This window comes from Lonchura striata, chromosome 4 (assembly GCF_046129695.1).
Source record: "Lonchura striata isolate bLonStr1 chromosome 4, bLonStr1.mat, whole genome shotgun sequence".
Classification (NCBI taxonomy): domain Eukaryota; kingdom Metazoa; phylum Chordata; class Aves; order Passeriformes; family Estrildidae; genus Lonchura; species Lonchura striata.
The window spans coordinates 12105422-12133304 of NC_134606.1; the positions used below are offsets into that span (position 1 = coordinate 12105422).

General features: G+C 37.6%; 1 protein-coding gene across 9 annotated transcripts in view; it reads left to right on the forward strand.

Annotated features, from left to right (window-relative positions):
* PPP2R2C (protein phosphatase 2 regulatory subunit Bgamma) overlaps positions 1 to 27883 on the forward strand; it is a 191698-nt gene that overhangs the window by 96743 nt on the left and 67072 nt on the right. The window contains exon 2 of one of the 9 annotated variants that reach the window (XM_021550764.3): positions 7971 to 8126. The exons of the other annotated variants lie outside the window; for them this stretch is intronic. Within the exon in view, the coding sequence (XP_021406439.1) occupies positions 8114 to 8126 (13 nt within the window). The 5' untranslated portion in view covers positions 7971 to 8113. The remainder of the gene's footprint in view (positions 1 to 7970; positions 8127 to 27883) is intronic. 9 annotated transcript variants of the gene reach the window in all.

A 27883-nucleotide genomic window follows, 5' to 3' on the forward strand; every position in this document is an offset into this window, starting at 1 on the left:
TCTATACTAGTGACCCATGTGTAGATGTAGGCTTTCACTGATCTAAAATAAAGTCTTTGTTCTTATTTAGCTACAAGTTCTACAGGTGTCTTTTTTCAAGTTAGCTCACTTCATTGCTGTGGTTTATAATTTTATAGTAATGTGAAAAACTTCTCAGAGAGTGTAATAGTACATATTTCTGCAGGGCTGCTGATTTTGTGTGTAATGTAGGGAATCTTTGACAAGGTGTTTGGATAGACTTGTTTGTTTTAAAGTCCTGGTTTAACACTGCTTCTTCTGACACTAACCAAGCAAACATCTTTAGTTTGCAGAAAACCTTGAACTGCCTAGGTCAACTCACTGTTGAACTCAGAAGTCTAAGTATTACAGGAAAGAATGAGGCTCTATATTAAAGGATTGTAATAACGTAAGACCCGGCACGGTGCACATCTGTTAAATTGTTTAGATGTTTTTTTGTAACTGAATTGTAATTATGGAGATTATTTTTGTATGAGTGTACTGTGCTTGTGCAAAGATGCCTTCTTTTGTGTTTAATAGTTTGTTGTTTTTTCCTGGGCTCTTGATGTATCAGCAGTACTGTTGAGTAGGAGGAGCAGTTTCCACAGCGTTACCACTGAGTTTCCTTCACACAAGTAAGTTGCTTCCAGACACCCGTCAGTTGGGCTGACATGCAAATATGTATTCCTAAACAGTTTACTTTTTTTTTTAATATAGAAACTGATGATTCAAGCTAGTTTTAATATTTCTGATAGTACTATTAAATAATTATTTTGTCATAATGATAATTTTGTCTTAATAAATTGTAATAAGAACAGTGGAAGTATTTATACTCAAATGATGCCTTTCTGCTAGGCAAATTAAGAGTAACAGGATCTTGGCATTGTCTTCAACATTCTGAGCTATTTGTGTTGCCCTCTCCAAAGTTTTGGAAACAGCTGAGGCCATTGTTCTGTTACTCTTGGGCACTAGTTTAAGCCTTATCATTTTGTACTTCAGACACCGGATCTCTGCTGCGTCTCTGTCATGGATTTCATGCCAATTTGAGCATGGAGGAATTGTTTCAGAGCTGAGGTCACTGACAGCTTTGTATTCTAGTCCTCCTTGAGTTTGACCTTTTTTGTTATAGTAAGTTACTGCCTTTGATCCACATTTTTCTAACTTATATAGGCAAGAATGAGTATGTACATTTAAGTATGCAGAATGAATAACCATTTTTCTGGTTTGTCCTCTGCATTCTGGATTCTGACTTTAGTGTAAACTCTATTAATAAAATTTACAGTTTCAGGGAACAGAATAGATTGCCAGAACATGTCAAGCAATTTACTATTGAGATGGACTCACCTCCCAAAACCAAAGTATATTTTGTTAACTGGAGATCTGTGGGCTCTGATGTAGGAGTTTCTTGGGAACATAAAGTTCCTGTAAGACTGCTTGAGTTTGGGGGTCAAAAGGCCTTAAATATTTTTTGGCCATTGTCAGATACAGAAAACATTAACAAGTATAATACCCCACAATTAGTTATTTCCTTGATAGAAAACAAGGCCACTATTTTCAGGAACCTAAAGTAAGGTTCTTCCCCTAATTTTAATGGCAAAAAAGTACATGGATTTTTATAGGTGTAGGTGGTTTGTAACACTCCATAATGCCAGTAAAAGCTCAGAAATCATGCTTGTAGAGCAGGTAAATCCATTTGATACTGTGGAGTTATGCACTTAACTCTGACTTGGTTTAAAAATTAGCCCTAATATTAAAAGCAGTGCTGTGGGTATTGTATCTTTTCTTCACTTGATAATACTTCATAGGAGGTTTTGAATATGTCTTAAATGATGCACAAAGAGGAACAGAGCTGATATTTCCACTGGCCTGTAAAGCCAAACTCAGTGAGCATCTTTACAATGCAGGCAAATAGAGTCTCCTGAGTAAAGCCACCCTAAACATGGTTGAAGAGGAGACAGGGTTCTGATTTTTCACTGTGCAATGCACTAAATATCTATCTTAAAGCTGACCTAGAACAGATGGGTCCCTCTACTTCAAAGCAAAGACTTCATAGCTTAAGTTGCTGAGGAGAAATTTCTTCTTTTCCCCAAATGCAAGAGCTCTCTAGTGGAATGACCTTGGCTGGCTGCCAGGTGTCCAGCAAGCTGCTCTCTCATGCTCCCTCTGCAGCAGCACAGGGAGAAAAGTAAGATGAAAGGATAAAGAGAAGATATCCCTCACCAATTACTGTCACAGGCAAAACATACTTGACTAGATTCTATTGTTAATTAAAAATATAGAAAGTGAGTAATAAAAAAAAATCAAACCTAAACCCACTTTCCCCTCAACCTCTCTCTTTTCCCAGACAACTTCCCTCTTTCCTTCCTAACTTTCCTGCAACCTTCTGCCCTCCTGAACAGAGCAGGGGGAATGGGGAATGAGTTACTCTCAGTCTATAACATTTCATCTCTGCTGCTCCTTCTCCTTATGCTTTTCCCATGCTCCTCTACGAGGTCCCACTCAAGGAATACAGACCCTCATGAGCTTTTCCAACACAGGTCCTTCTTCACTGCTTCTGTATGAATTCTTTCCATGGGGTACAGTCCATCAAGAATGTGCTGCTCCTACAGGCTACAGTTCTGGCCTGAAGATCTGCTTCTCTGTGAGCTTCCTGCATGGGCCATGTCTCCTGACAAGAGCTGCTCCAGCCTGGGCTCTCCATGGGCTGCAGTTTCCTTTAGGGCATCTCCTCAAGCTGTGCTGTGGTGTTCTCCATGTGCTTGCAGGGTGGATATTTGCTCCATTGTGGACTTCCATCGGCTGCAGGAGGACAACCTGCATTGTCACGGTCTTCTCTATTGGCTGCAATGGAATTTCTTCTCTGCAGAACATTTGCCCTTCCTTCTTCAGTGACCTTGGCATCTGCAGGGCTGGCTCTCTCATGTTTTTTAATTTCTCTGTCATAGCTGCCCAACAGGTTTTTACCCTTTCCTAAATATGTTATCACAGAGGTGCACCAGTGTCACTTGTGGGCCCAACTTGGGACAGCAGCAGGTCTGTCCAACACAGGGCAGCTTCTGGTCTCTTCCCACAGAGCCCAGCCCCTGACAAAACCTTGCCCTGAACACATACTCTTGCAGTAATTCTAGAGTAATATGGTTCTTCAAATGTATTCCTTATAGATTTGATGCAATTCTTAGGGGGTATTGACATTGAGTGACTCCTTTGATATGTTCCTAAAAGCCATCACTAAATCAGGCATTATCTGTATTTAGAGATGTTTCTTTAGAAACTTTTAATCCTTTTAGTTATGGAATAATATGACTATTAATTAAAACTGAAGATCAAGCTCTGTTATTGTTCTGCTTCTTGATTTTTCAACATTTAATCCTATTTGTTTTGGCAAAAATTCTGCCACATATTGATGTATATGTAGAATCAATACCACGGCACACATTTTAATTTGCTGTTTGAACTGTATTTTAATAAGAACCTGAAGATTTGCTGCTGCACAAAAGATATTACAGGGAGGAAACTGGGGAGGGGTCAAGTAATTTCTCTGTTTCTATTGCGTTGTTGATATTATGCCAAATCTGATTTTGGCTTGGTGTTTTCACTTGTAGCTCTTGTTCAAGTAAAAAATCCTTCCTGCATGTTAGCAGGGCTGCAATCCAGTTGCTATGGTATTCAGCATTCCTTTTTTATTTTTAACCAATCAGCTGGCTTTTGTAACGATTCAGCCCAGAATAAGAAATTGGTCACATAGGCTAGAGCTGTATCAAAAAAGCAGGTATTTTTGCCTTGAAGAATCTGAAGAAGTCGGGAGAATGGCAGAACTTGAGTTTCAAGAAAATATCACAATCTATTTTTTATGGTATATATTGTGATGTGTAACTAAATGCTAGTAATGGTAGTAAAAGGCATTTGTTCTTTTCCAGATGATGGTAAAACTTGAATGACTGAAGTAATTTCTCTGTGTTGTTTTATCATCCAGAGGTATCAGTAATTCATAACTAAAAAACTATTAGTTCTTAAAGTTCTGTATCCATGTTTGGTTGTTTTTCATTGTGTTACTAAATGGTAGTGTTTCTGACAGGGTATTGTTTGCTCATAGAGAATTGCCAGACTGCTGCTTGTCTGCTCAGTTTTAGCATTGCTGTTTGGCTGATCAGAAAATTCTGGACAACTGCTAGATAATCTATAAGGATCTTAAAGTTCTAATGTTGCTGACATGTAGCTGGCAGTGCTACAAGGATAAAAAACAAGCTAGAGAGAGATATTCTGATAGTCGAAGTATTAAAAAAAAAAAAAGAAGGTAGACTTTTGTTGGTCTTCTGAAGGTTTTAGGCTTCTTGACTTGAAAGTAGGGTAGTTCTCCTACCCACCCAGGCTGCTACTGTATCAGTAAGACAAATAAAAGACAGTTTTTAAATACAACACAACTTGCTGCTGAGCTCATGCCTATATCTAAAATGAAACTTTTAGATTTCAGTTTAGAAATGATGCTTGTAAAAGATGGTGCTACATACTAAAAGTCCATCAAGATGTAGTATGATGAGTATATGGAAACATGCATTTGAACATGGAAATAACTAGACAGAGAAGGGATTTCTTCTAGGAATCTTTTTTTTTTTCCCGTATGCTCTGTAGAATAGAGGGGCACAGTCCTTTCCCTGTGGATAGAAGGATATTATATTCCTGAAGAAGCCTTTGCCTTTTCCTCTCAGAAGAGTCATGAGAGCTTCTGTTTGCTCTCCCAGAGCCTTACATGCTACCCCTTAGTTTCTGTATGCAGGTAATAATGTCCCACTGTGGAGTAAAATGTTGGCAGTGAATAATGATATCTCTGCTCTTGCTGTGAACAAAACCACCTCCTAGTTGTCAGGGGTTTGACCAAGAATAATAACTAAGTGATGAAATTGAATCTTGGAGAGGCTTTAAATGGTGCTGGTAGAGACTGTGAGCTTGTAGATACCTGTAATAGCTCAATTTCAGTGTTTGAATTCCTCACTGTCACTGGACAACCAGGTAAACCTCATTGTGCAGCAACCAGAATAGTAAAGCAGAATGGTAAAGCCATCATGATATTCAGGAAACACAAGTTTCTAAGCATGTGGAACATGACTTTGAAAGAGATCAAGATGAAGGTTTGCATCAGCTCAACAAACAATGAAAAATCCAACTCCTAAAATAGTACAAAAAATCACAAAGCATAACCAAAACATACTGAAAACTAGCAGAGCTTAAATCAGTCATGTCACAGCAAACTAAAAGGAAGAGTAAAACTCTTCTTTGCCCATAATATGTACTAAGTATTAATTTACTGCACTGGGATTCCTCTATCCTAGTAAGTAGAACATGGATTGTTCCCCATTGACTGTAGCTAAACAGGCTGAAGTCTTTTTAAGTCTCTTACTAATTTTTCTTTGTGTCAAATCTATGCTTTAAAAAATATTCATGGGAAAATCTCCTAATGCTTTTGAGTGAAGCAAAAACCCTAGTCTGGGTGGATCAGCAAAAATTGAGTTTATTGCTTTGGATTGTCAAATTTAACATGTGTTGTGTTTCACGTTTGTTTGTTACCATTGGATGCATGAGTACATAAAAACCATACATCCAGGAGATGGTTTTTAAGCATGCTCTCTTTTAACAAATGTGATTTTATTTTAGTGGCAGAGTTCACTGATATTTTATCTTCTGATAGTTACAGTTGAGATTTTTATTGTTATATGAGTTTTTTCATGTTTATTAGCATTAAAGAACTATATTCTAAGTTGCAAGATATATACAAATGACCAACAGTCATTATGGCATTATAGCATTAGAGTATGGCAGATACTTTTGCATTCTAATACACATGGGATATTCTACATTGATTTTTTGGCCATAAATAAATTTGTAGATGGAGGAGGGTGAGCCAAGAATGAGAGTTTGTTTTTCTTGGACACAGCCTTTTGGTGACATGCATTTAGAATGCACGGAGGCCACTTATGGAAAGTAAATCTAGTGTGTAACCATTCTGGGGATCAACACACTGTGGAAGACATCCTGAAAGTGATTATGAAACCAAAATGTTCATAAGCACACTGCCAGTATTTAAGTGACAATTATTGTCCCTGGTCTGGATTTTCACTTGGTATCAGGGATATAGTGACTTTATTAAGGGATGGTGGTTTGAAAATGTAAATGTGGAAAACCTCAACAAATGGCTTCCAGAGAAATAATAGAAATATGACTTGTCAGAGTTTTCGTATAATTGTTTGTAGTAAATAAACACTTAGATTAGTTCTTCCAGTGGTGGCATGGATGATCTAGAAATAATTTAATTTGGTTTTGATTCAAGTAAAATCAATTATATATTTTAAAAATTGTTGAGCATCTAAAATTCTTGCTCTTGAAAGCAATTTCTGCAGTGTTGCTTGCATTTTATTACTTTGTCAAGAACATTTATGCAAGATATTAATTTTACTTGGCTTTTGGGTCATCCCTAAAGTATATGTATATTCCTATATGACTTCACTTAGAAATTGCCCTTGGCTAATAATTCCTCATGTCTACTTGCCACCCAGCTTGCAAGGCATGTCATAGAGAGTAGGATTTCATTTAGGAGAGCTCTGCCTTTTTAAGGGAAGTGTGATGTGAGTGTCCTTAAATTTGGTTATATAAAGAATACTCTGTGCTGTGATTGGTTGTTCAAAGCCATGGCTTGCTCCATGTTGCTTTGCTAACAATTCACACATTGCAGGCACAGGCTGATACTTCTGCACTGCTCAAACTGAATCTGCAAGTGGTGGTGTAACTATTGCACCTCCACTGATTTTGGAAATTATGTATTAGAGATGTGATGTCTACATACCCAGAGAACCTGCCTCATTTCCACCAAAGGAAATGAGGGGGCTTGATTCAGATTCACTGTTTATTAAAAGTAACTAACTTGAATGGATTGTTGCTGTCTGAACTAGATTCATATAGTGACAAAGGCCATAATAAAAAGAACTGCTTTGATACAGCATTTCATCTTTCTGAATTTCAAAACTCTGCAAATTTGAATATATGCGTGTGTAAATAACCATAGAAATCTAGCTGGAATGTATAATAAATATTATTTTTTTCCTAGTCAGTGCTTGCATGTATTTCCTTTCTGATGTAACTCCTAGAACAGAAAGGCTTTTGGAAAATGAAAGATGCGAATTAAAATGGAGAAGGTATTTCTTCATTGGTCCATAAGGTGTTATGGACTTTGATGTTATACAAACCTGGAATGAGGCTACTACCTCAGACTGTTACCTTTTGAATACCAATATTAATATAAAATCTGGTTCCCTAATTTGCTCTTATATTCAGATTATGAAAGTACAATTTATTTCTATGAAATAGAGTATTTTATTTATGTGCTTGTATGATTTTATTTTTTCCTTACCACTTTTTCTTTCTCAATAGGAAGATCCTGCCTTTAAAAGGGAAAGAGCACCTGTTCTCTAGATCCTGTAGAGTGATTTTGTGGGCTCCATTTTAAATTTTATTGACTGAAGAAGCTAATGCTTCTCAAAACTACTTCAACAGGCATTCTGTTGAACTGTTGATGGAGGGTAAATTGATTAATCTTAGATGAATCCTTTCAACAGCTATACAATGGGTTTCACATTGAGGAATTTTCAAGGTAATTAATTATTTCAGTGACTTACTTAGGGCTGGTAATCCTAAAGTTAGTTCTACTTCTTTTGGATTATGAGAGAGGAAATTTTCTTGCCTCTCAGCTAATTGTACTGAAGTAGGTGAATATAGGAACTAGAAAGATCTGGGCCACAGTTTGTAGCTCACTTTTGTAAGTCTGGGAATCTCCATTGAGGAAGTATTTTTCTATTATTGACAGTGATTGGGAGAACAAGGTGCTTGCTTGCTTACAGGGTCAGCAGTTTTGTTCCTGCTTGAAAAATTATCCTTAGATGAGGAAAGTTTTCACCATTTTTGTCTTGAATTTCTTTGTTTTTTAGGGAAAGCTATAAGGAAGCTTGTGCGCAAGGCGACTCTGGTGGCATCTAGAATCCTCAGATTTCCTTGACTGAATCCATCTGGGTTTAGCCCTAAATATAGTAGACAAGCTGCACTGCTTGCACTGATAAATTATATCTTCCAAATGATAGACCAAGGTACAGTCACGTATACTAACCGTTTTTGATGTCATTTGACTCTTGATTCTGTTGCTTTTTGGGTAGTTGTGACACTACAGTTTGTCCCCACTCTTGTGGACTATATCTTTTCACCAGTGCTCTTAAAAAAAATTAATTAAAAGAGACTTCTGGCCTGGCTCTGGCGTTTGATGTTGACAGCTCCTTACAAGTCTGCAGCTTGGTGGGAAACTTAACCTCTCCTGAGAGTCACAAACTTGCCTTCAGTGGCACAACAATGGGATTGTTGGTGACACAACTTTATTTGGTTTTACTACCCATGGAAAAGAAAAGTGCAAACATAAAACTTCCTATTTGACATATAGTATCATTTTAGTCTGTATGCTCAACAATTGTAAAATGAAAACAGACTATATTCTAACCAAGCATCAATTTTGAGTGTAAAGTAACATCTCTTACCCAAAGGAAAAAATAGATCAGTAAGTACTAGTCTAAATGCTAGTTAGTAATTAGGTTTCTAGATCTGCTCTGGTATCTCAGCCAGCTCTTGGAATGAACAAGAAATCTCAGTGCCAACTGACTTGTTTTCTGAGGTCAGAAATTCTCTTTGCTTTTTTGTTTTAGGTGGGAAAATACCCTGTTTCCTACCTGGGCCTTTCCTGCAGTACTGTGACATAACTTTCATAATACAGAATGTTACCAGTTCAAAGATGTTTTGGGAGTGGTACTGTTAGTTCACATTTTAAGACTTTGATATCCAATGGAGTATATCCCTCTATTTGGATTTTTCACAACATCTAAAAATTGAGACTGATTGGGGTGGTTTTAAATGTCTTATCTGATCATGACATTGGTTGAATATTAATCCATTTGCAAAGACTGTTACAATTTCCATTTTTATATCATTTAGATATTGAGTTAGGAGAATTCAAAGCTGTCTTTTCTTTTGCCCAAAAACAGGGGGGATGTTTTCTGTGTGCATCTTCCTGGTTCTTTCGTGCTCCTTGTTGGGCTGCAGCTGTTCACTTCTTCCACCTTTAAATGCTGATCTTTATCCTTATTTTGGTGTTGTGCCCAGAGAACAAATCCCTCCAGGGGCTTTTTCCTAGTGCACTATGCACTTGAGAGATAATCTGGGCTCTCCAGTGAACATTTGATCAGATTGGCTGGTGAATTTGGCCCCTGTCAATGTCCCTGTCTTGCTGAGGGAGGTGCTGTACCAACCACAGGCTGGACCATCAGCTCACCACAGTAAAAGGTCACGCTCAATTTGCAAGCTACATATGTCTTGGAATTTGCTGCATAATGTCTGTGTTCTGTTGTCTGGCAAAATAATATTAGATTTAAAGAATGGATGCCTCTGGTGCTCAGCCTTGAAAAATTGTCTATAGATGATTGGTTTTTTGAGTGTAATTGTTTTGAAAGACATGTACTTGTTGAACGGTTAATGAAAGATTTCAATAGTTTTCCTGTTTAATTTGTACCATACAGGAAATAATTGAAGAATATGCCTATCTTTTTAACTGACAGGAACAGGTCACACTTTGGCACACAGAAAATTTATCAGTTATCTGTGTGTATCATTAGTGGACAGCAAGATGACTAGATGTTTTTTTTGCTGGGTTGTGATGAAGTCCGTGATGACATACAGATGCCTGTAGTGGTCTGTGTCAAATGCTTCCATATCTTGTCCCCTGCTAGGTTTTTGTGCTAAGACTTTATACCTATCTATTCAACAACTGGGCAGGTCAAAACATTTGAATCATAGAATCATATAATGGTTTGAGTTGGAAGGGACCCTAAAGATCATCTAGTTCCAACCCTCTTGTCATGGGCTGGGACACCTTCCATTAAAAGCTGAGTGAGGTAAATTAATTCTCTTAGTTCTAGGAAATTCTAATGGTATTTTATAGCAGGTTTAAGTTATAAAATATTGTACTTCTATTTTTATTTGCAATCCTTAGGAAATTTCTGGCTGTCAATAAAATATTTTCCAAACAGAAAAGGCATTGAGAAAGATTCCTTCTTAAGACAAAAAGTAGTTAGTACATTGGAAATATCTGGGAGCTGGCAAGAAAATGAAAATTAATCATATGCTTTGGCATGAGGCTCTGGAGTTTGAATGCTTGGTCTGGATGTGCTGGATATGGACAGGCTATCCTCCAGCCCCTGATGAATGAGAGAAGAGAGCATGGCTGAGGTTCCTCTTTACCCCACCAACATTGCACCAAGACATTAGTTTTGCATGAAGAATTTCTGTTAGCATGGATAGTACTAGAAGAGTAGTGAAATGCTGAAGATGTTTTTAAAATCCATCTAATAAGTGAGAGTTTTAATAGTTACTAATTGCAGGATTTAGAAATACCTGAGACCCAGAAACATTGCTACTTTTAAATGAAAAACATGTTTAATGAAGATAAGGAGTGAAAAGTTGGAAATTTGCTCATGTTTTTTGTCATCTGCTTTTGCATTTGTCTGTATAATCCCAGACTGATTTCATGTTAGCTTAGTAGTCACTAAATGAATTAACTATAGAAAGGTATGTGGTGAAGTATCAATGGCAAATTTCTTCTGTGATTGTTTTTCAGAGCTTGATCCATAAGGTTTCCCTTGATCTGAAAGGTTTTCATATATAACCAAGTTTGTGAAATGAATCTCAAGATGCTCCAGCTGCATATTAGCTGGAGTTAAAATGTAATGATATTCACATCATGTTATTGGCTCCAGTTCTTCAGTGTCGATAAATGTCATGAGACGCAAGCAGGAGAGGATGCAGATTTCAGGTGTTCATTGGAAGAAATGTCTAGGTTGGTTTGGTAGAGGATTGGCTGTACTGATGTAATAAGCACATGCTGAGACATACCTTAGCACATAAAGGAGAGATTTTTTTTTGTGGCTGTTATTCTGCCTTGCTCTATACAAGCAGTGAATATAACACAGTGTTTCTTGGTGTTTGCTTTTGTAGTGGTTCATTTTCTCTCCCTGCACGGCCATCTGGAAGCAGAACAAGCATGGATAGCAGCTCAGGGGCTGGCTCTTTAGCAGCAGCTCACTGATGGGAGGTTCCATCATGGTACCAGCACAGAACCATCCCTGAGCACGTGCTCCCTGTGCTGCTGCTCAGTGCTGCTGGAGCTCTCCTGACAGGGTGAAGTGCTGGCACATCAGCACCCTGCACTGGTGCATCACCAGGAGACAGCGTGGGCAGTGACCACTCTCCTTTGCAGGGCTGTGGTTATAAATACACAGGAGGAGATCACTGCTTGCCCTCCCTTCTTGCTCTTTCAAAGAGACATTTGCACTTTCCAGTGTTACAGAGAGGTGCTGACTCAGTGTTATAATATACATTTAAAGATTCCAAAAACCCAATGTGCTGTCACATGTCTTTCATCTGCAGTGCTATGGGTTTTGCCATTGAAATGTACAGATTTGATAACTAATAAATTTACATTTCTGGCAATTTACATGCTTTGCACTTCTCCTTTGTTTTAAAAGTGAAATACTTGGAATTACCCGAGGAAAGTGGATATTTCTGACCTTTGAAGAAAACACAGAAAAGCTTATATTCAATATAGTATAATTTATATTAAGTTATATTATTATACTTTATTTTAGTGTTTTCTGTTAGGGTTGCATTTCTTCACCTATTGATGTAATGAAGCCATTAGAAAGTTTACATCTGGGCAGCAATTAATAAAAATTAACCTAAATATTAGCATATAAAAAGTTATCTGCCACTTACTTGATGGGAGAAGTAACAATTGAAGAATTAATATGATAACTAGATAGCACTTGTGCTCTTCAAAGTTCTAAAGACAGTATGGGCAAAATTTTAAAAGTGACATTTGGTTTCAATAGCTGATGTACCCTCAATATATTTAGAAATCTAAGCACCTAAGCTGATTTCTTCCTTCAGAAGTTGTGTAGAGTCTTTGTATTTTTTGTGTTGCAGGTAGTCTGGACATGCTCTGGCTCAGACTAAAATGTGAGAAACTGATCAGCTGATGCTATTTTGCAGTTATTTTTAAGCCCTCTTATAACTACATTTTGCAACTTTTTTCTGGTTAGATATTTGCCAGTACAATTTACCTTGCTTGCTTTAATAATCATAGTTAATATATTGTTGCTTTATTGCAATGAAGACACATTTCTTTTCTGAAGATTACAGAGATTCAGACTAAAGCATATGATCAATAAGCATGTAAAAAGTAAACATAGTTAAATGAACAAACAATGGAAGTGAAAACAGAACAGGAAAAAAAACAAAAACAAATTAAAAGCCCTCTCTCAGTCTAAAATTGAAAAAAACCTCAGGTCAGCTTCTCTCAATTTCCTAAATAAAATCAATGCACACAGATGAAGTAGTGTATCCTTTCTATAAAAGGTTTGATTCTGGAAATGGGTGTTCAGGGGTCACTGAGCTCTACTTTCTTATGCTATCAGAATATTCTGCTGAAAGGAAAAAAAAAAACCCATACCCTAAAAGGATTGTTGAAGGGGATCTGCATTCTTTCTGCAAATTTAATTAGAGATTTAGGATATGTTTATTCAAGTTTTACCAATTGACCTTCATGATTGATAAATTTGCAAACAAGCATTATGTGTACAAGGTAACTACTTTTGTCTCTGTTAAGCCTGCTGAACAGAAAGGCAGTTATGTTTAAATCATTAGGATTTCTATGCATATATTCTTCGGTATCATTTGCCAGCATTTTCACTGATCCTACAACATCAGTAAAAGGTTCTGTAAGTTCACAATATCTTGATACAGTCTATGTTTACAGCGAGTTACAAACAATTTTCATGCTGTTTCTGCTGTGGGATGTTGTCATCTTAGTAAAAACTTGAGTGTCCTAGAGGCACTGAATTACAGATTGGTGTTCATTCACATTGTTCTATATATCAATTAATTCTAATTTAAGCATAAAACCTGTTAACAAAAACTTGCCTTTTAATTAAGAAGTAACAGAAGGCCCAGGTTAAATAGTGGGTCATTGCTGAGTCTGAGCCATAGGATAGTCTGTGATATTCGTGGGGATTTTTGGACTTTTTCAATTCCTTTTTGTTTCCAAGAGCCCTTACTCTTCTCTTGGAGTTACCAGAGTCCCATGGCAGTGGTAGCTCCCGTGGAGCACCAGCTGGGGCTCCTCGCAGCCTCCCCTGCCGGCTTATTTCTGATACCTTCTTGGCACCAGAACTGGCTGAAACCACACAGTTCTTGGGACACTCTCCTTGAGTCAAGCTGTTCTAACACCTGGTGTCAGTGTGTGGAAGAGAAGCAAAAGAAAACAAAAATTGTGGGTGTGGAGAAACAAGAAGGCAGTCATTACACTGAGCACCGTGTCAGCCTGCTGCTTTGTTGCTGCTGCACTTGCAGCAGAACAGAAGCTCAATATGCTTATTGATGTCTCTCAAGTACTACAAATCCTTATCTTCCCTGTCTGTTGTTTAATTCTTAATCATTTGTAATAAAATATTCAATAATCTAGTCCATGGAACAATACTTGGCTGATCTGTTTTCTCTACAGCAGAAAACTAACCCAATCCAAATCCTCATCATATGCAGATATTACAGTTATACAGCTCACTGAATTCTTCAGCAGATTTTTCCATTTATTTCCTACTGATATGACCAGTATTATATTGGATTTTAATCCAGCTTGTAGAAAACTATTTGATAAACAAATGTCTTATCTAGGAAAATGAGAATAATTTTATCAAAACTTTTATCAGCACTTTTATCAAAACCTAATAGGTATGGACCTCCTAATAAAATAGCTGTAAGGCAGGGAAAGGAATGACTGCTGTGGAGATGTAGTTTGATTAAAATGTTTTGGTAAAGAATCCTTAATTATTTTAAAGAAAGCCACAATGGGGTCTTTTCTCCTGTGCTGATAAGAAACTGTGAAGTTTTCATATTGCATTCAAATGTGTGATGTGAAATGAATTTGTTATTAGCTATATCTCCTTGGGGTATGTTCACTATAAATAGCTTTTCCAAATCTGTGGCTTTATTCTGCTCTGCACTGTATTCTGAAATTCATGACCAGAGAGACCAGAGTAAAATGCTTCCATTCAGCTGCAGTCTGAAGCAGTGCACATAATACAGTTTTGGATTTTTCAGATCAAGGTTTATTTATTTTTGTGGTACACAAGAAATAGACGACTCCTTTCATTCACTAAGCCCTCATTTTTCAGAGTCCCAGGAAACCAAAACACCTGTTGTTTCTATTATGTCTGATTGTTGCCAACCACAGCAAGGGGGAATCTAGGTTTAATTATTGGGTAAGATCTATAATATTATTGGTTAGGGTGCAAAATGGCTTTTTACTTAGGTCTGTGAAAAGCCCTTCTAGGGAAGCTGGATATCAGCTGTATTGGGTTTAAGTTTTGCCATGGTAGCAAGTACAAATGAACTGGGGCCATAAATTAGTTCACAGCTTTGGACTTAGAAAAGCAGTCTGATTATAAACCCAGAAGCCTGTGCTCTTCTTTGTGCTACGTGGATTCTGGCACATCCAGGGTTTTGTTTTGTAAGAAGGCCACTCTTCTTGCTTAAAACTTACCCTTCTTTTACATTAACAAACCCAGTGATCTGCCCAGGACAGCTCCTTGCAGTTACCAGAATCTGAGGGTGTTAAAATTTCCATGAGCATAGTTCTCTACCTTTTCATTCAAAGTCCATAGAAATCCAGGATTATACCCATGTGTTACTCTTTCACCATTCCAGATGGGAATGGGATCACTGTAAGGAAACTCCATGTTGATGTTTATAAAAGCTATAGCTGCTTTTTCAATGCTGGAAATAACGATTTGAAACAAAAATGCTTTTCACCATGTTTTGAGCATTTCCTTGAATTTTTTAGGTCCTCCAGGACTATTCATAGTTGTTTTAGTGTAGAATAGAGCAGTGAAGGGTTCTGTGGCAACCTCTGCCATGGCAGCCAGGCTGCTCGTACTGGCCGTTGAGTTGTGAACATCTGGTGAAGGGTCTGGGTGAGTACAGTAGCAGCAGCAGCCTTGCCTTCTCTTTTGGGCAGCAGTGACTTTCACCTGAGGTACTGTGAGAGGAGTTTGTGAGTCGATTGTCCAAGGAGACATCCCCAAAAGATCCATCTGCTAACCTGTGGCTTGCAGTATTGCTAGGGCCTCAATAATGTATCATGTTTTGGTCCTCTTTGGTGTGTACACAGTTAATGGGTCAATGCTAGCTGTTTAAATCTCAAAAATATGGGTATGTCTGTACCACACGGCACAGAGAGGTTTCTAAAAACATGTGATGCAGCTTCTGATTTGAAAGACAGGGTTACAGAGTTCTTCAGTATGCAAGTCATAAGTTCCTTGACTTAAAGTCACCCAGTTCTGACTTAATTCTGTTTATGTGGACTCAGACTGAGTGAATCTGTGGAGCATCCTGAGCTATAGATGCATTCAGATTCTTTGTGAATTCCTGAACCTATGCTGAACTCTCTGTGGAGATGACTTGTGAGTGTCCACCTTGTTTGGTAATGCTATAGAAGAGGGGAAGAAAATGTCAGGGGGTCAAGTGAATACTCTGCCTGTGATGAGGCACCTTGGAAACTGAGAACCTTTACTTTCAGGCTTAAACCAGCCTGAAACTAAAGGCTTGAAGGCATTGGTTCTAATTTAGCCTTCTACCAGGTGAGAAGCAAAGCTGACTTGGGACTTTCAGCATCCCTGCTGTCAGCTGAGACCCCAGCCTAGTAGCGATGGACAATCTGCCAACAGGATCTGTGCTACCACCATAGCAGCTCTAATATCCTGTGTCAAATGTCCCCCCAATAATTTCACACCAATTGCAGTCATTTGTCATGCTCTGTGTCCCTGGCCTCACTGGAGTGTGGCACTTTGTGGCATTACAATATTTTTCTGTCTTGGTACCTTGAAGTTCAAATTACTACCATGAAGCCAGGGCCCAAGAACTGAGTCAGGGAGAAAATAACAAAGGTGAAGGATGGCCTTTGAGTAAGTAGCTGCAGTGTAGGAAGGTAAGCAAGTAAGGACTAGCTGAGCTACTCCTCTTATTATATTATTTAGCAACATACTTGTTTATTTAGTTACTCAATAAAATGGTACAAGGCAAAACATGATATTGTTTTCCAGTAGCTACAAATTTTTTACTGAGGTGAAAAGTAATAAATACAAGTCTAAAAAGTATTAAATATTTTTGTGTATTATGGTATATTTTAGCTTGCTTGGGTGATCTCACATGCTTCCTTGGAGGGATATATCATAAATACAATTATTATCCTTTATGCCAAAATGACATTGACATTGGTTGATATTCTTATGAATAGCATAGCTCCAATGAAGGAAAAGGACAGACCTGGTACCTTCTGTTTAAGTTGTCAAGGTTGGCTGAATTCTCAGTTAATTTAAAACCCTGCTTTATGGCCTCTATTACACAGGTTTCTGCTCCCTCCTTGAAATCTCTCTTCTGGAGTGACAAATGTAACCAGAAATGTTGCATTTTGTTGAGGTTTTTTTTCTACTTTATTCTATGTGGTTTTGGTTTTGTTCTTTTTAAAGTAGCAATTGTGTTGCTTCATAGGCTATTAGGGAGGTCTTTGTACTTCTTTTTGCTTGTAATGTAGGTCTCCAGGGCTGGATATAAAAACAGAAGATTCAATTTTAAAATGCAAGGAGAGTCCTCATTTTCTGTGCCTGGCAAACTTTCACTTTTATCCCTCAGCCAACTTTTATCCAGTCCACTGGTTCTCCTCCTCTGTGTCATGCTTGCTAACTTTCACAGATTAATTTTTTATGAGAGGTACTAGTAAAATGACTTTGGAGAATCACATAAATTATCTCTGCAGATTTCACTTGCTCTTTGTTGTTTAGAATATACTACTATATCTCCAGTGCAGCCTGTATTTTCTAAATCAATTCTGAGTGTTTTTCTAATTTGTGCATTAAGTAATTTCAACTGGATTTTTAAATTAAGTGAAATAAGTATCTTATGCAAACTTTAATCCTGGGGGAAGGGAAGCAGAGAAAGTGTGTCAGTTTTGCCATGTCATTTACACAGCTACCAAAACTTCAGGAAGGAAACTCACCTAAGCTCTGCCTGCCAGGAGCAGCCCTGGTAGCTCCTGTGTCATTAAGGTGCCTCTCTGAGGTGCAATTCTTTCTTTTTGTTCCTTCAAAATACAGGGCAGTAGAAAACGCTGCGCTTTATTAGAAGAGAAAATGAGGGTTTGTAGTTTTCCTTCCTTGGGTTTGTTCCTGCCAGGAGAATAGACAGAGCTTCCCTTTGCATTTGTAGGGATCTGTCCTTGATTGCTCAAATCTGAGCAGGAATTTATACAGGAGGAACATTTTGATCTGGCAAACATGAAGATGAAGGCTAATGGGAGATCTGGAGGGCTGCTATAAGCAGCCTGCTCTGTCCTCAACTTGGAAAAGATTAACTGCTGTGGTCTGTGAGGTGACTTTTTTTATCTGGGACAAAAATGATGAGTATTATTTCCATTTTTAAGGGTTAGTAAAAATTATGTAGTTTTGTATATTTATATGTTTGTATTGGGAAAACATAAATATACAAAATGCCTACAAACATAAGATGTGTGTTAGCCATCTAATTGGTTCTGCAAAACAGAACACATTTTAATATATAGAGGTCTTCTATAAAGTTGGGTCTCCTAAATTATTTTCATGTTTATTTTTCTTCTAGTAAAATATTAGTTGCTATTTATTGTTGTGAATGAATCAATTCTGCTTCATTGCTATTTCATTTGAAGGATTAGATGTTATGTTTAGGAGTGGTGATTTAAGGTCAAATTCACCATATGAGTTTTTATTTTCTAAGAACCTTAAAATTTCCTTGCTGCTTACTTTTGAGCTGCCAAACTGAACACAAACCAAACCTCTGTTACTTTTCTAATGTAGCTCAAAAGCTCTGTAGTTGATTTAAGGGGTTTCAAACATTTATGATTGGTAGGTAGTGCATGTATAGGTATGAAGGTTAATTAAATCAAGAGGTGAAGTTTGTAGAACAGGAAACGCTTCATTAGGCCCTGTGTGAAGTAACATGTACAATCTGTTCACAATACCCCAAGTGCCATTCACTGAGACAGTGTAATTACAGCTTACACTCAGTTTCATTAGTTTGTGTTTCTTCTACTGTGGTTGACATGTATGTTGTCTTCACTGAAACCTTGGAATAGAGGAGGGACTGCTTGCTGGTGGGCATCTGAGCATGCTGGCATTCAGCAAATCATTTTTCCTTTGGGTTCTAAAATGTCTTATCCCAGATGTAATTAAGCTTGTAATTCATCAACTGGGGCTTTTTTTATTTCTCAGATTCCGGATCTAGGTAAAGACTTGTGCAATGCCTCTTCTTGTATGCTTTTTCTTGCTTTGTTCTTTTTATTGTTGGGTGGTTTTTTTGCTTTAAACAGAGGGAGACAATAATTCTCTTTCCCCACTGCTGGTAGTTTGGTTTTTGTCTGGACACTTTTTTAATTAGAGTTCATTCATTTTTATTTCAGAGCAGGATATAATGACATCCTAAAGATGCAGTCTTTAATACACACCTCTTTTTAATGTGCATACTCTTTAGGCAAGTATAATATCTAGATGGCTGTGAAGATATGGGGGCTTCAGTGAAGGATTAACTGTATAGATTCTCAGGAGTTTCTTTTAATAACAATTTATGCTACTTAGCACTGTGAATGCAATTAAATAGACTGAAGTGTTATCAGAAGTTTAGGCAAATTATGCATTTAGTTGATTCCTAGAGAAGGAGAATTAAAGATATCCAGTTCTGATATCTGAAAGTCAGAGGCTCGATGCGAACATAAAAAACTTGGAAATACATGAACTTTACTTAATATTACCCTTGAGATAAATCCCACAGTCCTATTCAAGTGAGAGAAATTGGGGAAGCACTTGGAGGCTCAGGTCTGGAGACAGAAAAGCAATATTAATGAGGGTATAAAGAGACTACTAAGGAGGGATGAATGATGAGCTTTATTGCAAATCTTATCTGTAAATAATTTCTTTGTATTAAAAACACCCTGCATAAATGTTCTTTTGCAAATTTGCTAGACTAATGTGAGAAGAGAATACAGTAGGAATTTAGCAGAGGTAATAGTAAACCCAACCTTCTGTTGTCCTCTTGTTGTCCTACTAATGTGCTTAAATATATTTTAAAAATTTATGTTTAGAACTACTATATTAAGACAATACATGCTACATCCATGCCATGTGGTGTCCCAGCTCTGCCAAGCCATGGCAGCTGCCAGGGTGGTTGTAATCTGTCATCATCTCTCTGACTGCAATCTGAAAACACTGAAAAGCTTAGGGCCTGTTCCAGAACTATTTTACCCTTTGTTAACTATTATAATTTTTTGCTATCTAGTAAAGTAAATACTAAAATATTTCATAGAAACTGCCTGCCTAAATTTTCTCATGCCAGCAATTGGTGTTCTGTTTTGAGATGGCATCCTGAGTTAGTATGTGTGTTCTTTAGGTTTTCGATAGATTGTGTGTATCTCCTGATTTAATGAAGTCTAATATTGTATCATACATTTCATGTAAGGCCATTCCACAAGAAAAGTTAGTTCTAAAACATGTATGAAATTGTACATGGACTTAATTAGATTTTAGCAGGATATAAATTACTGCACAGACCTGGGCTGATGTACTTAGAAACCAAAACCACCCTAAATCATCTGACAGTGTTTCAGGAGTGTCATGTTTTGGGGCAGAACTTCCAACCTTTGTGCAGAAAATGAAGAATTATAGGAAAGCATATGAGGGAAAAAATGAACTAAAATGCCATCCATTTTCACCATGTAAGCCCAGAAATGGGTCTCAGTGCTGCTGCAAAGCACGAGCTGTGGTAGGCACACTGTGAGGGGAGCAAACTCGTGTGCCAGCTCTGGCTTTAGGCATGGTGTCTTGTGAATTTATGCATTTGGAGACTGTCAACAATTTCAGCTTTAGGATGATGCATAGGAGCTTGTAAAATATATGTACTTTTTAGTTTTTTGCCTTCCAAAGGAAGGACTGCATTGATTTGAGGCTTTTATTTAAACTAGTGGAACATACATCATGACTAAGAGCTCTTAGCTGTGTGCTCTCAAAATAAAAGGCCTAATGTATTTATTCACTTCAGTGCCACAGGAGTGTATGATGCCTTATAGGTCATTAAAATGAACATGCCATCAGAATTGTGTAACTTACACAGTGCACAGCAAGGGGTAACAAAAAATGACAGATAAATACAGGAAGCATCAGGGTTACAGTGGCAAGAGCCCATGAAAGTGCTTTCATATACCAATAAAAGCTTTCACTTATGCCTCACATACGTTTCCTCACTGCATGTTGCCTCTGTGTCTTGCTGGTTATTTGATTTTTGGTTTTGTTAACGTATTCTACTCATAGATTTTGGTCCTGATACTGTTTCTCTTGAAGTCCCTGGGAGGAACTCCTAGTGATTTAAACAGTGTTGGATCAATCTCTCTAAGCAAAAACTGTAGGGATGTGGTAATGAAGAAGCTTGCACTTCCGACTTCTTTTAAAAGGAAGTGTTTTGTGAGAATGAATAATGAAGTACCTGTAATTTTTGTTGTGCATGTAGTAGGTATAATATTATGTACAAAAATAATGCATTCTTCCTCATACCTACACAAAGTGGAAAGATTTGCTGTTCTTCCCATTACTATCCTGTTCTAAGTGGATGTTTACCTTTTCTGTTTACAGAAGAATGTTTACTTTTCCACAGTATTGACATGATTGTTTTAAAGATATGGAATTGGTTTGGGTTTGTGGTTCTTTTTAAAAAAACTTTCTTTATATAACTTTCTCTTTTATATGCCAGTTAGTAAAATTTTGTCATAGATTATTTTCACTTATTGTCATTACTGTCATAATTTTTTTGTGGATAAGTGTATATATATCAGTTGAATCCTATTGATCTCCTTATTTCAGTGATACTTTGTAGCAGTTTCCTAAATGCTTTGTGAGGAACACTGTTGTTATTAGCCTTATGTATGTTTGTTTTTTTTTTAATCTAGTGAGGTTTTCCTCACCCTTGCATCATAAGAAAGTTTACAGTCACGTTTCAAATTGTTGTTTTACCATATCTATAATGTCTCCAGTTTTATGCCTCTTACTTGTGTCCCATCTATCTACTTTTATCCTTCTTCTGTCTCTGCCATATTTTTCAGTAATGTTATCAGTTTTTCTGAGTTTACTATAATGTTTCTTCACTCTAAAGAGATCCCATGTTCTTGATGTGAACTTTTCTTGAAAGCTATGTGCTAGCCTTGCCAGAACCCATTCTCAAATGCATAGGGCAAACAGGATCCATGTACATTGCAAGCTGTAAAATGTGGAGAGAGGAGCTGTCTTTGACATCAGTGTCTGAGTAGCAAATGGCAGAGTCTGCCTTGTAATGTGGACTTGTGTTTTATCTGTCCATGAAGCAGAGACACAGCAATGGAAGTTGACCTACTTGCTTTCTACAGAAATGCCATTATTTTATGTTAGGTGTATTTGAGGGAGATCTTTCTTAACCATTCGGACATGTAAATATACAGATATGCAACTCAGGGCAGCTGCAGAAATACCTGACTCTTTTTTGGCCCCATGCAGATATCCTTCAAAAATATATCACTGCTGATTTAGTTAATGGTATATACCTAAGAAGCATCAAACAATACAAAAGCATTCAGTACATCAAATAGAAACAGATATGTTATAGATTATAATGAAATTTATTCACCTGTTTTTGTGAGTGCCATACATGTTTTATGGGTATAACTATTTATTAAACAGCTTGCCCATGTGTTGCCAAATAGTGGATTAAATTCTACTAAGCCTGTTTAAGTATCTCCATGCTCATGAATATGACATTTCATCTATTTACACCTTTCCAACTGAGTTAAAATGTCAAAAAGATGTATTTTTGTAATATAAGTAGCTCAAGTATTTTTGACATTATTTTCTGTAGCTCGTTTCATATGCATATCTTTCTTTTATGTTATCATCATGATGGTATTAATTTGGATGTGCAAATTAGCTCTTCATGATGTTGTCATGTCAGCATCTGGATTCAAGATGTGCTGTTTCATAAGCATTGCATCCTATTGCATTTCATCACAGTCCCCCTTTTCTAATCTAATTATTCATAAGGAACCTTGGGGATTGTGCTAATGGGCATCTGAAGCTATAAAGAGTAATGAAAGTGGTTGTGTTACTGCTATGCAATTAAGTGTATACAGAATACCATTCATATAATTAAATTCAGATTTTTTTACCACTCTTTTTCTCCTTTATAGTACATCAATTATTTCTCTGAAGTTAAAATAATACCAGTGGAGTTTAAGAGCTTTTTATGAGAATTGTAGCATTTATAGTGACAAAAGCTGGGTTTTGGCTTTTATAATTAAAAGCTTCAGCAAATAAGGAGACAATTTTATGAATTTTTAATGGTTTTTTCATGTTTTATGTGAAAAGGTAGAGGATATTTGTGATTGAAGTAGAATTTGAACTGCTGGGAAAGCAAGGTGGTTGTCTGGGGGTGTGTGCATGCTGTGTGTTTCCCATTTAATGTTCTGTCCATTGGTTTGATTGGATACAATACATATCATGCTGCTGCTGCTGGTAATGTGCATCAGCAGTCATTGCAATTTGTAAGTTCAGCCTGACCTTTGGTCCGGGTTCAGTTTTCTGTCTCTGTTCATTTGGATTAAGTGTTTTGATGAATGAAGATAAAGTATTTAGATCAACTAGTCAATATGTTTTCTGCTGATAATTCCATATTAATAAGTGCTGATGGTTAGTATCTGTAAGGTCTACTGACAATCTGATTGAAATCAATGGCAGTTTTGCCTCATTTAGTTCAATGGGAGCAAGAATGAGTCTTTAACCAGCAGAAAATTATAAACACCAGTCTCTGTTCATGTGTCATTCACTATGAACAAGAGTTTTTATGGTGCTGTCAGGCTGAAAAAAAATCTTTTCTTTTTTGATAACAAAGCTGCATTTAGCTGAAATAGTCCCTAGATAGCCTGTTAGAGGTGTTCTAGCTTTGTTATTGCCAAACAATAGGGAGTGTGGCCTCTTGCTGCTTTTACTTAAGTAAGTAGTTGCTGCTGCTCAAAATAGCTTGAGACTGCTGTGCAGCTGAAATTCTACTGCAGACATCTTGCATTAACCTAGTTATTTTGAATTTTCTCGTGAAATTCAGACTTCGTTTTAATTCTGCAGAACCCATGATATTAAATAGCTTGTGCAGTTGCTTTTTACAGAACACCAGTGACATCCACGATGTTCCATGTCAATGAAGAGACCCAGGCATCATGACAGCATCCTCCATCCTCTTATCTATGATTATATACAGCTGATTGGCATCTCATCCTATTCTGAACTGCCTTAACCATAAAAATCCCACTAGCATTTTAAAATTGCTCATCTGCCAGGTAACCTACTACAAAACTGAGAGGTAGCTTCATAAAACAACTCATCCAGGGTATCCTTTTAGTTTCTCCCCAGGTACCACCAGAAGAAATGAGCTGTGAAGTTAGAATGAGAGTTTAATAGGTCCAGGTCCTGTCTGACCAAATGACATTGTGGCTGAGGGGGACTGACAGCTTCTCTCTAATCATTGCTGTAAAAGCAAATGGAAAAAGGAAAGAGAAGTAAAGAGCACAGAAAACCTGATCTCTTGGCTAGATTTTCAGGTTGCTTAGGGCTTTAAAGGCCAAATGCAACACCTTAGGTCAGTACCTCCTTAATTATGACAAGAGAATTTTAGAGCACAGGAATGGCATGCTTTTGGCATTACTCAGCAAGTGTCTGCACTCTCCATTAGTTCATATTTTCATACATTCTTGAAGTATGGCATGTATTTGTGGGTCATTAATCTGCTCCTACAAAGACAAATAAGTTTTCCCACCAAGAGAATAGTTATATTCATCTTACTTCATGTACAAAATGCTCATGGTGCTTGGTCATCAGGGATCTGCAAAGTCAGGTTAATGCTGCCAGATTTTTCTACCATGATTAAAAACTCTGATAAAATATCTGGTCAATTTTCTGGCCATTTTCTGCAGTTGGTCATTGCTATTGAATGAAACTCAGCATTACTTTCACATACCTTCTAAGCATTTTCTCTGAGGTAAATTACATGTCTGAAAATCAGTAAATGAGATAAGAAACCTTCAGTCAATTCAAACAATCATTTTTATTTGTTTGCGAAGTTTTTAATGTTTATTTTACTATGGAAATTTTTAAGATTTTATATTTTTGTCTGGTAATTTACGTTTTTCCACATTATTTTGGCTTCCTTTGATTATAGGCTAAAATCCTTAATTCTCAACTCTAATGTATTAAATAGGGACTACTTGAAATAGCATTTTCACTGTGTATTGGTTGCTTTTTAGTCTCCCTATTACTTCTGCATATTTGTGTCTTCCTGTCTAGTATGTACATATCTTTAATCATCCAAGTAATCTTGGTTAATGGACTGTATTTCTGGATGTTTACCTCTCTCTTTGAATCTGGCATGGGGTTAGTCATTGCTTTGTTAGGCTTGACTTCAAATAGTATTTGGTATTAGCACTTTATATACAGATTATTATCCTAATGATCCTGAAGTTTAATTTTGTGCAAATCAGATGGAGGGTGTGCTGCTGCCTGCTTTTCATTGTCAAATCAGATTCTGTCTCTCCTTTTAAATCAGATTTCCACATACAAGTTCAAATCCCTTAGATAAAGACTTTGCTCATTTACAAAGATTGTAATTGATTTTTTGGCCCTGTTTTTAATATTTTGCACTGTAAATGACATCCCAGTGGACAAGAATCATCATACAGATGTTTGAAAGCTCCTTCCTGCAGAGTATGCTAATTGAAGTCTATAAAGTGTCATTGGGCTGCACATTGTTTCTAATTAGTACAAGGCAGTTTCTCTTAGCTTTGTATAGTTTTGCTGGCCTCTTTCCTTCATTATTTTACCAGCTGGCAAGTAAATCTTGTCAGTTACTAAGAAAAAAAAATCCAGAGTTGGAAATTTTTCCTGTGTGCTTCATAGTGTCCTGCTTTCTTTTACCAGAAAAATACAGATTTTTGTATAGCTTAATTCTGACTTTCTGAAGCTGTCAATAAGCTTTTAGCTCCAACAGGTCAGGTATTACTCTGACATCTTTTGAAGGACTCTTTATCTCACATCATCAGGAGAAACATTAGTATGACAATAAATTTCTTTTCTCGTAATAGGGCATTTATGATAATGATTGTCATTTGTCTAGTTTCTGAAAAAGGAATATTTTAGTGACTGCTTGATGGTTGGATGTTTATTGCAGACAGTTTCCCAGGGTATACAATCAGCAGTGCAATGGAAATGGCAGATAAAAGGGTCTCTTTTATGAAAAGGAGCTCAAAATTATGTGCAAAATTACTGGAAAAAGAAGCTTTGCTGCCTGCTTCAGCTTCCCTGTGTGAGTGTATTTGGGTACAGGTCAGGATCTGCAGTCCTTTTAGGGAGTGTTGGATTGCAGTTTTAAAACTCTAGTAGGTACTTCCCTCTGGTATGTTAATTTAGCCTAAGTAGAGTCCCTTCTTTCCTCATGTCTTTCTGCAAGGATTTTTTGCCTCAAGTAATCTGGGAATTAATAGGAGTTAAGAGAGACAAATGAATAGAATTTTCAGGTCTTGGCTGCTTTCTTCAGGCCTCCATTCTAAGCATGGAGGAATGAAACAATAGCTAGTTCTCTTCATAAGACTCTGAGGCAGGACCCCTATTTTTTGTTTTTTTTTAAGGTAAAATTTATATTTTTCCCTTGCATACAATGAATACCTTTTCTGAATATTCAGGAAGCACATTCAAAATTTGGTGTGATGCATTATTGAAACAACTTCTATTGTTTCTATTGATTTCAGTTGAAGTTCACTCATAAGTCCACATTTTGATTGAAGATTGAGGAGTTTCAAGAACACTCTCATGAACAGCTAACATACAATAATTTGTTGTGTATTCTGAGGCATCAGACTAAGATGTAGGAGGTTGACTTGATCCTCTCTGAATGACAGCATACTGAGGAAATAATATTCTTTCTTCCAATCTTTGTTTTTTATCTGAGAGTGACAATGTGATACATCTCTTTCTTCATGTCTAAGTTCTTTTTAGTGTTTAGGGGCAAAAAGTATGTGACAGTTGAAATAATTGTGTTGACCAGAGTGAGACAATTAAAATAAAGTACACTACTTAAGTTGGAAGGTATCTGCAATGACCATGTAGTACAACTGTCTGATTCAGGCTGACCAAAAGTTACACAATGTTAAACACTGACAGGCCTAGGGCATCTACCACCTCTCTGAGAAGCCTGTTCTGATATTTGCCCACCTTCTCAGTCAAGAAATTTTCCCTGTTGTCCAGTCTAAGCCTGCCCAGATGCAGCTTTGATCCATTTCCCATGGCTTGTCACAGAATACCAGGGAGGGAGATCAGCACTTCTCTCTCCACTTCTCTCCTCAGGAAGCTGCAGAGAGCAATGAGGTCACCCTTCAGCCTCATTTTATCCAAACTAGACAAGCCCTGAGTCCTCAGCTACTTCTCACAGGACATTCCTTCCAGCCCTTTCAGCAGCTTTGTTACCCTCTGGATGCATTCAGAGCCCTGAATCCCTCTGGAACCGTGGGGCCCAGCCCAGCGCGCAGCTCCAGGTGCGGCCAGCCCCGCGCTGAGCACAGCAGCACAGGGACCTGCTCTGCGGCTGTGCTGTGCTTGATGCACCCCGGGACAGGGGGTGCCCTCGGGGCTGCCAGGGCCACTGCTGGTTCACACTGAGATGCTGCTGGCCAGCAGCACCCCCAGACCCTTCCTGCAGGGCAGCTCTCCAGCTGTTCCTCTCCTCATTTATTACTGTGTTACTCTGTCCTTCGTACAGAATCTGGCATTTTGACTGTAGAAATTCCACCCCGTTCATCATAGAACAATGCTCCAGTCTATCTAGAGCCCTCTGCAAGGCTGATTACAGAAATCCTCCCTATTGTTTGTGGTGGAAAATGTACTTAATCCCCACAATCTACTCAATATGGTACTGCATTACAGTGGACTTTCTTGTTAGAGCAGAGGCAAACCTCTTTCTCCAAAGAATTACTTGCTAATTATGCAAGTGGATACGAGGCTATTAAACTAAAAACACCAGGTATTTGATCTGAGGTGATATTCATAGAAAAGTACAGTGATGTACTGAAGTAAAAAGAGGAGTTTTTGTTACTTAAAAATACTGCATTACTAAGGGATAGAAATGTAAAATAAAAACATTGTTGTAGAGAGCCAACTTCTTCCAGGGTTAGGAAATGGTGGCAGGGTCTGCATCTGTCCTCTTCACTGTGCAGTGTGAGGCCTGATGGCAGCTGTGAGCTCGTGCATGCATGGGTAAGGTAATGTCTCTCTCCACTCAACTAGGCTTTGGCAAATTTACCAGCATCTACTCTGTGGTTCTGACTTGGGTAATAATACTTTTCCCTTATCACAGTCCTTTGAACAACTAACCAGTGTGTTTCGCCTCTGTTTTTCCTTGGAGAAACCTGTCAACACCTTTTCTCTTCATTCAGTATTTAATGGATGTGTCAAGATTGCTTAATGGAGGATGCTGAAAAGGTATGTTTTGTTGTTAGCTCTGAACAGGCAGTGAGTCCTGACAGCAGTGATGGCTCGGGCACAGCTTTGTCGTGCTGCTGTTACATTGGCTCTGATGCCAGTTCAGTCAGATCAAGCTCAGATATTCGTCTGCAGTGTTC